We start from the raw sequence: 10,782 nt of genomic DNA, 5'->3' as shown, positions 1-10,782 counted from the left end.
TACCTATTACTTGCATTAGCATCGATTATAAGACTTTTTACATTGCACAACCATCACATGTGTTGATGTGAAACTATTTTTATTTTTTACTACTACAAATCCCCATCATTATTCTATTTTTTTTCAATAAGTGTTGACGTAGACTGCGCTCACTTGTTGCACACATGGATAGAGATGTGAACTAACGCAGGAAGACAAGTGAATTATAATACATGCGGAACTTGGGTTGGAGTCTTGATAGTGATTGCATATACATGAATTACATTGTGTTATGAAAATTCTTGCTAATGTATTCAATATAATTTTGATATTCTCTTTGAAACTTTGACAGGAGACAATTGTGCTCGAAATCATTGAAAATTGATTCCTACTTGGAAATTTATTCAAGTGTACGGTAATGACTGATAATATAGTCAACGACCTTGTATGTGGATACTACATGGATGATCATGCTCTTGTTAAGGTATCATTTAATCTTCAACATTATTCCTGGACCATCTATATGCTCAAGGGCGATAGTAGATTAAACTTAGGAATGTTGGTACGTATTAAATTTTTATATAGTTTGTATCTTTCATTCTTTAATATATTTTTTAACACAGTATAAACGCAAGCGCTCATATACACGCGCATACACTCATTATTTTAAATATGCATGGTGTTGCATGGACTTGGCGTAATTGGAAAAAACATGATATTAAATACATGCCCTTTACCAAAAAAAAGAAAGATAACCGACCTGTGGTTGGATGGCCACAGATGGAGGCGACGTTCCATCGATAATGAGGCGCCTGTGATGTCAATCTCAAAACTTGTCAGCTCAATCATTCGGAATTGCTCATAGCGTATGGTGTGCGTTCATGTATTAATAGGGGCGAGTGTATGTATGTGTTTATGAGGGTATGTGTCCATACTGTATTATTTATTAAAAAAACATACTCCCTCCGTTCCTAAATACTTGTCTTTCTAGGCATTTTAACAAGTGACTACATACGGAGCAAAATAAGTGAATCTACACTTTAAAATATGTCTACATGTATCCGTATGTAGTAGTCATTTGAAATGTCTAGAAAGACAAATATTTAGGAATGGAGGGAGTAGTTATTACAAGGTATATCTCTGCCCTTTTCCATCGTTATTATAGACGGCTTCGATGACCATCTTGCTTTTCCGTGGCCCAGAGGAACACAACGGATCTGGCCATTCATTCTGTGATCGAACGGTTGATTGTCAGTATTCGATTGGAAACTTCCAACTATGTTCTCCTTCTATGGTTGGAGGCGCCGTGATTCCCGGCGGCCCACACCACCCCATTCCAAGGACACCACCGCTGAGCTGGCGGGACCCACCTTAGCCGATGCAGGAGCCACTCCGTAATAAGCAGTGCGCCCGGCCTCCGACGTCATCCCGGTAGCCTTCGCCTCTATATAAGCTCTGCACCATCTTCCCACCTCTTTGCACCTTCAATCACCGTTGTTGATCGATCACCTCTGAAATCGATACATCTTGCAAGCTGTTAGCAAGAGCCTACGAGCTAGTCAAGTCGAGTGAAATAGCTAGCATGACTGGCGTGTGGGTATTCGAGGACGGGATCGTGAGGCGGGCGGACAGCGAGGCGCCCGGCTGCGGCGGCGGGAGCGGGGCGCGGCCGGGCAAAGTGCTGGTGCATGTGCCGAGCGGCGAGGTGGTGACCACGTACGACGTCCTGGAGCGGCGGCTGCGGGAGCTGGGGTGGGAGCGCTACCTCAACGACCCGTGCCTGCTCCAGTTCCACCAGCGTTCCACCGTGCACCTCATCTCCGTCCCGCGAGACTTCGCCCGCCTCAAGCTCGTCCACATGTACGACGTCGTCGTCAAGACGCGCAACGTCTTCGAGGTCCGCGACGCGTGAGCTTCCAAGCTTGCCTGTCTGCCCTGGGTAAGATATAGATACCACGAGGTAGTTTTCGTCTACCTCGCAGGACGGCCGGCCGCCATATATATTACCACCGTACGTATGTATTGTATGTGTGCGATCAAAATACCACGGTACTACGTGCGCGTGCGTGTGGCTTTTGCTGGTCTGCATGTGTGTAGCTCAATACGGCCGGGGTCGTCTGGTGCTACTATCTCTAGCCGAATTGTTTGTACATATATATTACTATATTGTACTGTATGGTTTGTGAAGCTTGAGTGATAGATTCAGTGAACCGAATCAATCACTCACGCTCTATAAAATGCAATATAAATAAGAGATTTCCATTAATTAATTAATTTAGATCTTTCTGTTGCAAATTAAGGCTGCCATTCCTGCACTCTACATGGAGCAAATATAACCAAATATAGATAAACAGATATGGCTTGCCATGATATTTCAGCACATAAATTGTTATGCTCCGCTAAAAATAATATTGTTTTGTACATATATTAGTAATTAGTTATAACTAAGGAAAGTTAAAATCGAATACATGTCCAAATGCAGTCGCTCTTGAGAGTACACCAGAGGTCCAGAGCACCTTAAAAACTCCATGGTACGAACCAATCGTGCTTGCGCTATGCAATAAACAGTATTGATACTGAACGAGATTAAGCTCGCACCTGTAGTCTGTTAGGGGGGTCGCATTCCTGAGATACATTCGAGGCGATGAATGATATTTCCCGGAAGAACCCACACTTTCTGTCTTGCCATCCAAATGACATTTACATCTTTTTATGAAAGTTGACAAAAAAACACATACATTTACATGATTCACAGAAAGTAGACCACTATTACGAACATGCTCACATTTTTTTCCAAAAATAGTTTAAACATTCCGGCCTGTGCATCTGCAGATGCACACCACCATAATAATATTAAAATTGATACAAAGCAATAAGACCAGGTCGCATATTTGGTAAGCTATCTTAAAATGAATCTAAAGACACACGGCGTTGAGACAATATTTTTTTAAAAAAAGGAGGAACCCGGTCTCTGCATCTTGACAATGCATGCAGCCACTTTATTAATTGTTCACATAAGATCTTACAAAGTCATACAACAGTAAGACTAAAGTCACCGTCTAGGCAACATGTGTCGCTACTCCTAACCAATTGATGAAGGGGCGCTGATAGTCTGGGCGTAATATCAAACATACCTCGCATCCAAACCTATCATCTAAGACCTGAGGTCCCAATCAGGACGCCTGCCGGATATGAGGCACTCACCAGTTCGGCGCACTTCTCAATCAGGACGCCTGCCAGGTATGTGGCCGCCACAGCCACATGCCATCAATCCATCTTCAATGTTGTACTGATGCATTTATCTTGCCCGGTCTCGCTGTCGTCGACGCCACCATGGCGCCAAACAGCTCCACCGCCTTGCGCTCGTCCATCCAGCCGCATCCGTCGTCGCTATGCAACTGCACCATGCCGCCAAAACTCGTCGTCATCTATGCGGTAGATACAATGCCGCACCACCTAGCAACGTCCACACCGTCGCCACTACTAGACGTACTCGGAGCCCACCATCCACAGCATCTCTCCCCCGAACAGCAGGTCCTCCCAAGACGGCGCCTCCATGGAGGATAAGACGCAGGCCGCCGCCGCCGCCCATTTCAGACTGGATTTTGGACTTTCGTCCGAGAGGGGTTCGGAGGTGGATATGAGAGACCTCGGCTTTGCCTCCACGGAGGGTAACGGCGTCGAGTGACGTCGCCGATGCCGGGCCAGGCTAGCCGACCAAAGTTTCCTCCAGTCCCCATCCTATGCCACCAAACCTCCGTCTGCTTTGGATCTGGCAACGAGCCACGATTCAAAACATGTGAAGATGCGAGAGCCATGGGGCTCGACCCGCCAGAAAGGAGGATCGAGAAGAACCCGTTGTAGATCTCCAGACGCCGAAACCAGCGGTCCGACGTGGCCAGTGACGACCATCACCACCCCGCGGCGGCCGACGGAGTCGGAAGACAGGATCCAGATGGATCTGATCTGAATCTGGCGGCACCCGCGACCACTGGGCAGGCCCAACGCAGCCACCACCTCGCGACATGCAGGCTGCCACCATCGCGCCGTGCACGACGCCGCCAGGAGACCCGCCCGCCGCGCCGCCGAATCCCACGTTCGCCCAACGCTCCTCTCGACCCCGTTGTCGCGCGCCAGCCAAGACGAAAAGGATGGGGATAAGCCCCGCCGCCGCCCAGCCGGCCAGGCTTCGTCCGGCAGCGCTGCGGGCGGCGGCGAGGAGGGAGAGGCGCGGAGGAGGTGCGAGAAGCGGTGGCTAGGGTTTCCCCCAGGTCGCCCACGGGGGAGACGCGAGGGGGCCAAGGGCAGATGAATTAGGTGGGCCACACTGGCTGAGCCATGACAAGATATGAAAAAACACATACGACTAAGTCACTTTCTGCTGCACCAATCCATCAAGTCGGAACAAAAAACAAAAGAAAAAGCACTCACACCAACGTCACCACGCCCAGCCTGTTAGCGCAAGAATTTTCATCGTGGATGCCAGATCTAACACAACAAGGCTAGAACATCAGCATGGAGACAATGCCTTTAATAAGATAGTAACGCAAGTTCTTAACTGTTAGGTCCGACAAACAAACACTACATGGGTAATCACATTGGTACTGAAGTGAAACCATGCTGGTTCACTTCTTATGACACGATAGTGTGATGTCCCACGGATGTTCCTAGCAATGTCTCAGCTAGCAAATCCGCATGGTTTTTCATTACACAGTTCATGTATTTCTGTATTCCATTGGTTTATTTTTCATGGAATACATAGATAGCATTGGTTATGTGAAATCAGTGATATTACGGATTGATCTTCTAAGCCAGATGCAGTTGCATGTAGTGTCATGTATTGCAACTATCTTTACATGATCAATTAATATTGCAATTAACGGATCTGGAGCGTGGCGCAATGATTCTGAAGGAGAATGCTAAAGAGATGATGAGGCTCTGCGCGACCGCGTACGTTGGCGACACTGTGGAGTGATCCGTCAAGACACCAAGCTACATGGAGAACTTTGGGGCTTCGTTTTGGTTTAATCTACATGTTTTGTTGCCTTTGTGAAGGCTGTAATGAGGTCTGAACTTGATTCTGGTTGTTGCGTGTTGATGGTGCTTCAGAGTTTTTGCCTCGTAGTGGAAGTTTCGATTGCGAGCTCACAGCGGGTTTTTCTGGAGTGCTTGAACTCGCCTTTTCACTTTCCCTTGTCATGTGAACTTGGAGTTGGCTGTATTTCCGTTATATCTTTAATGGAAAGGGGATTAGCCCAGTTCAAAAAAAATATTGCAACAATATAATAGTAATAATTAATTAATAACTTGCATGTCATCCATAATAGTTTACCATAGAGAATAATATATCCCCTCTAATGTTATTCATCTTAATTACCGTATGTGTGAGAAAGATAATTCACATCTGAGATACAAAAAGTATTAGGATATAAGACGGCAGATGACCAGAGCATAAATGCGCATCTAAATCTCAGGTGCTCAATTGCAGATTTTTGTGCAGAAAATATTTCCAGTGAAAAAATTCTTTCTTCCAAATAAAGTAACTCTGGATAGATGCAAGTATTTTTATGAATAGACAAAATGTACAGAGGACGCTGTTGGGTATACATGTAATATCATGTTTTATATTCTAGTCTTTTAATTATGTGAATACAGGAAGTGCAACCATGAAAAGAGTGGAGCCGGACCCAGAATTAATGATCAGGTAGATTCTTATTTGTACACGTATTTTGTTAAATTCAACCTAAAATTTCCCGCCCGAAAAATTGAACCTAAAATGCTATACTAAAATCAAGTTACTGATGTGCTGATAAGACTAGAATTAATGATCAGATTGATAGCTACTTCTTAGACTATGTTTCAATCATACAAACAACATCGCACTCTACAATTGATTGCTTATGTGATATTTTCTTGAAAGTGACATTACAAAATACTCCCTCCGCCCACAAGGTTGTGTGAAATCAGCGATACTTATTTTGAGATGGAAGGACTAACAAATATAATATTTCAGTAATATATACGTTTATTTCAAAATTAGTACTTCATTAGCAACACAATATATTGTCTTAGAACATCTACATTTGTAAAAGCTAAGAAAACACTAGATATAGGCGAAAGAAATTGCCTAGCATATGGGTGCCAAGGAATGTGATCGTAGCTGGTAATAAGGTCAAAAGTCTTAACACCCAGTAAATTTAGCTCAAATTATTCCCCACTGAGTTTTATGAGAAATGTTGGGAATTGAAGGTAATCTTCTTTCAAAAAATTTGTGGACTTGTACAATGATGATCTTTTGTTCCTTCGTCTAAACTTTGGAATTATCATGCTTCTCCAGAAGAAAATGGTTGTTGTTTGGATTGAGCGGTTTAGACCCATCTGCTTGCTAAATGTGACACTACTAGGAAAACCCCTATAGGCAACCACTTAATAATGGTGTGGGTTAACTGGCCCGTACTACTGCTACTTAGTAGTAGCGCGGGTAAAAACAAGGCACTACTGGTAGAGCATAGTAGTAGCACGGGCACAACAGGTCGGCACTACTACTAAGTGGTCCCTGTCGTGCCCCCGCGACAGGCCATAGTAGCGCGGGGTATAAAACCTGCGCTACTACTAAGTTGATAGTAGTAGCGCGTGTGTGCCACCCCGCGCTACTTCTATGAATAGACGGGGCCAGCTGGTGGGCCCTTTTTAGTAGTAGCTTAAGCGCTGGTGCCTGAGGCCATGCTCCAACTAATGGGCTTAGTAGTAGCGTGACCCCCATGCCCCGCGCTAGTACTAAGCGCATCAACCACCTTTATCCCCCCTCCCTCTCCCTCTCCCCCCTACCTCTAGCTAGCTCTTTCCTCACACTTACTTTCTTCTTTCTCCCTTCTCCGCTCTTCTCGCTCTCTCCCCTTTGCCCCTCCACCATCTCCATTAATGGCTCCCCTTCCTCTCTTCCTCACTTGATCCTCCACTACTAGGGAAAAGCCTAGCAGTAGCGCGGGGTGGAGGCGTATTAGTGGCGAGTGGAGGCACTCTACTGATACGATGCTAGAGCTAATGTTCAGTAGTAGCGTGGGTCGGGGCGCACTACTACTATCCTGCAGTGTAGTAGAGTGTTTTCCATCCCCGCGCTACTACTACACCTTCCTAGCAGCAACATCTTTTTCCAACAAGCGCTAGTACTACACCTCCCTAGCAGTAGCGCTTGGTGGGCTACTAGCGCTACTGGTAAAGTTTGCTATTTTTTTCTACTGCACATTGCCATTGTATTTGTACTGGTTTATAGTAATCTCATGATATGATTTTATGATCATGATGAGTTATTATTTTAGTGGATGAAGGAGACATGTATTAGATTCAAGTGGAGGCAACATGGTGCATATCCAAAGTACTACTAATCCAAACTTGATCACTTTTGTTTGGATTATTATGATCAAGTTTGGATTAGTAGTACTTTCGATCTGCACCATATGTGTTGCCTCCACTTGAATTTAATCCATGTTTATTTCACCCACTGATACATATAATAAATGATCATGCTCATAATGATATAACAACTAAGCATCATCATCATTAATAATAACTCTTCATTGTTATCATAATAACAAGTCATACTCATCATCATCATATTCATCTAACAACTTCTACTCGTTATCATAATAACAAGTCATACTCATCATGATCATAGTCGTCTAACAATTTCTACTCGTTATCATAATAACACGTCATATCATCATCATAGTCATCTAACCAACCCTACTTAATTGTTCTTAGGACCTACTACCCTCACTACTAAAGGATGCTGCTAACGCGACACTACGATCAGAGACCCTTCGACGAAACTGTGCGCGATGCAATAATTGCAAACAGTGGCGTAAAAACCGTCAAAAAAGGTGCAAAACATTTGCGATGACGGATGCATCAAACACGGTTCGTATTTTAGTTGCGTGTGCGATGCAGGGCATACGGTTCAGTTCAATTAACTGCTTGTGATGAGGAGGAACAAAAGAAACGGAAGCCAGATGAAGGTGTGTGCGATATACAACATACAGTTCAGTCGGATGAACTATTTGTGATTAGGCAACAAAAAAGAAACGGTCAGCCAGATCAAGGTGTGTGTGATATAAGGCATGCGGTTCAATCGGCCTTGTCGTCAGCGTGTGACCTCTGTGACAACCGTTCGCTCCCCACTAGCCTCTTTTTGTACCATGGCAACCATCCACCTCCTCTTCGCCTTTCCCTCTTGATTTGGAACTGCTGTCACATGCTCTTCCTTCCTCCATTTGCCTTCACCCTTCATTCTTCCGTTATTCGATCATCTTCTCCATGGAGGGAACAGGCTGGAAACGACCACGTTATTCTTGCCCCAATCTAAAAGATGACGTGGTGGAGGAACTCATTGTTCGGTGCGACGTCATCACCTTGTCTAGCATGGCAGGTTCGTTCAAGTCCATTCTCGACTCAACAAATAATATCATTTCAAAGAACCCAAGGGTTCAGGAGCGGTTTGATCTCCCCTATATTCTTCGCCATGACGTTGGTCGCCGGCGTGGGGACGATGGAAGCGTCGCCTTTGTGGAAGTTGATGCCGCTTGATAATGATACATGTGATGTTAAGATGCCATCGCTTGAGGGTAAGGCTTGGGCAGGCGCAAATGGAGATTGGGTTGTTTATATTGGGTATAACTGCGAGTGGGAACTTGTGAATGTGTACACTTGTCACCGGGTTCCACTTCCAAAAATCACAGACTGCCCTAAGGTTGAGCACACAGATGATCTACATACGTTTAAACACGATCATGGTGACAGTCGTCTATGGAAGATAGCAATTTTTCGAGTTACCAACCGCTCTTGGAATTACAAGAACTATGAAGTTGTTGCTATCTTTGACAAGTTGTTGCCGTCCTTACTTCCACGCCTCGATGGATATTGCTTAAAAATCAATTTTTGTACATGGATGAGTACTGTGATGCAATTCAATACGAGGATCTTGTGTTTGCTGCCACCTCTCGTGACACTATTTTTGCATGGAATCCTTATGGTTTTGGTACGTTTGTCTTCCACCGTAATTATAATTGTTTCATCCACATGCATGCGGGTTAGCTAGTTTCCCTTTACTAATTAACCTTCTTGTGTTTCCAACGTCTTGTGAACATTCCACCACCTATACTTGAAAAAAATTATAACCAAGGGGGAGATGACAATGGTGATGATCACGAGCATGAGGACGAGCAGGACCTATATACTTAGTGGCGCTTGGCAAGTTATTCCGATGGATCACCTCTTCTTGTATGTATACTAGGCACTGCTGATGTTACTAACGAAGCAGGTGTTGTCTCCCATGGTCGCACTCTCCGGATCTATTCCAATATCCGTTGCAGGGCATTCTGGATGGATACTACTGTGCTAGCGCCAACACCTTCTCCCTGGTTCAGTATTGATACTCTTGGAGAAAACTCGCTCTTCCTTGGACAAAACTATCCAATGATGGTGAAAGGCGATCCAGCTGCTGTTGACACAATGTTACTACCATTTATGAGAAGCAACTGTGTCTATACCTCAGACATTGCTATGGTTCCCTACCCCGGCTATCACAATATGTGTCCTGATATAGGACGCTTCAGCCCAGATGATCAGTCCTGCATTGGTCTCGATATTGACAATAGCTGGCCCTTCCCATAGAATCAGTTATGGTTCAAATCAAGTGTTTCCAACGCTGAGGATTGGTTGAGCTGAAGTTCATTTCATCGCTTTGTTATTTGTTGTGTGAGAAAAACTTTAGTATTTACTAGAATGTTTTGGTGGAAATAATCTATAATCCAACATGTATCCTCATTGTTGTTGTGTGTTGGTGACTTGTTGTATGTAATGAATGGTACATTTGCATATGCATCCCGTCAACTCATGCCTGCTCGCACGACACATGGGCCGCGTGGCGGCACACATTTTTTCTTTCTATTTGGATAAAGCTGCCGCTTTATTACTTAACCGAAGCATGGCACACATCCATTGTTGGTCTAACGCTCACTGTTTGAATAAATAATCCGTTTGGGATATTGGTTCCCAATTATTAATAATCTCTCGTCTATAATTAGATAAAGATTACATCAAAACTGGTCTCAAATTAGACAAAAAAGTACAATGCCACTTTGTATTGGTGTCCATATGAACAGTGCTAGTGATTTTAGTTGCAAAAATTAGATATTGCTAGTGATTTTTAGCTGCATATTTTGACAAATCGCAGTGTTACAAGAGGTTGACAAATGGCAATGTTACTAGATCAACAAATGTCAATATTTCCATTTTGACAAATGGTAACATACCCAATATGACAGATGCAAATCTTACCCAATTGTTTCTACGTGGTTGCACACGGGTCATCCAGAACAACCGTTTGCGTTGAAGGGATGCACAAATCTTGCGTTGCGAATTTTCCCTTGACTTAAGAGGGAAGACCATAGCTCTCACTTTGTATACGGGTGTTCTATCTAAAACGTTCGCGATCAAGAGCTGCACAAATCCTGCTCGGCACATTTTCCCTTGGCTTCCTGGGGAAGCTGTCGGTTTGCATACGGGTGCTCTAACTAAAAGGTTTGCGATGGGTGTTTTATATTTAAAAACCATTAACATTATTTTCAAAAGAAAACTGTTTGATAAGTCTGTACATTAAACGAGAAAAACCCAAGTTCGTTCAAACCATATCTTTCATTAAGTCACACTATGAATTTATATTCATATGATTGAGAATTCGAGATACAGTATTAAAACCCCAAAAAAACTATTTCCGGCGGCGGCGGAGGCGGCGTGTCGCGCCGT

General features: G+C 44.1%; 1 protein-coding gene across 1 annotated transcript; it reads left to right on the top strand.

The window, feature by feature from the left end:
* Window positions 1-1,448: 1,448 nt before the first annotated feature.
* LOC123185385 (flowering-promoting factor 1-like protein 4) lies at window positions 1,449-2,257 on the top strand. Its single transcript, XM_044597269.1, has one exon. The coding sequence runs from the start codon at window positions 1,562-1,564 to the stop codon at window positions 1,889-1,891; it is 330 nt and encodes a 109-aa protein (XP_044453204.1). The 5' UTR covers window positions 1,449-1,561; the 3' UTR covers window positions 1,892-2,257.
* Window positions 2,258-10,782: the final 8,525 nt, after the last annotated feature.

This window comes from Triticum aestivum, chromosome 2A, assembly GCF_018294505.1.
Source record: "Triticum aestivum cultivar Chinese Spring chromosome 2A, IWGSC CS RefSeq v2.1, whole genome shotgun sequence".
In the NCBI taxonomy this organism is placed as follows: Eukaryota; Viridiplantae; Streptophyta; class Magnoliopsida; order Poales; family Poaceae; genus Triticum; species Triticum aestivum.
The sequence above is the reverse complement of the archived record's forward strand: the minus strand, read 5'-3'. Positions and strand labels throughout refer to the sequence as shown.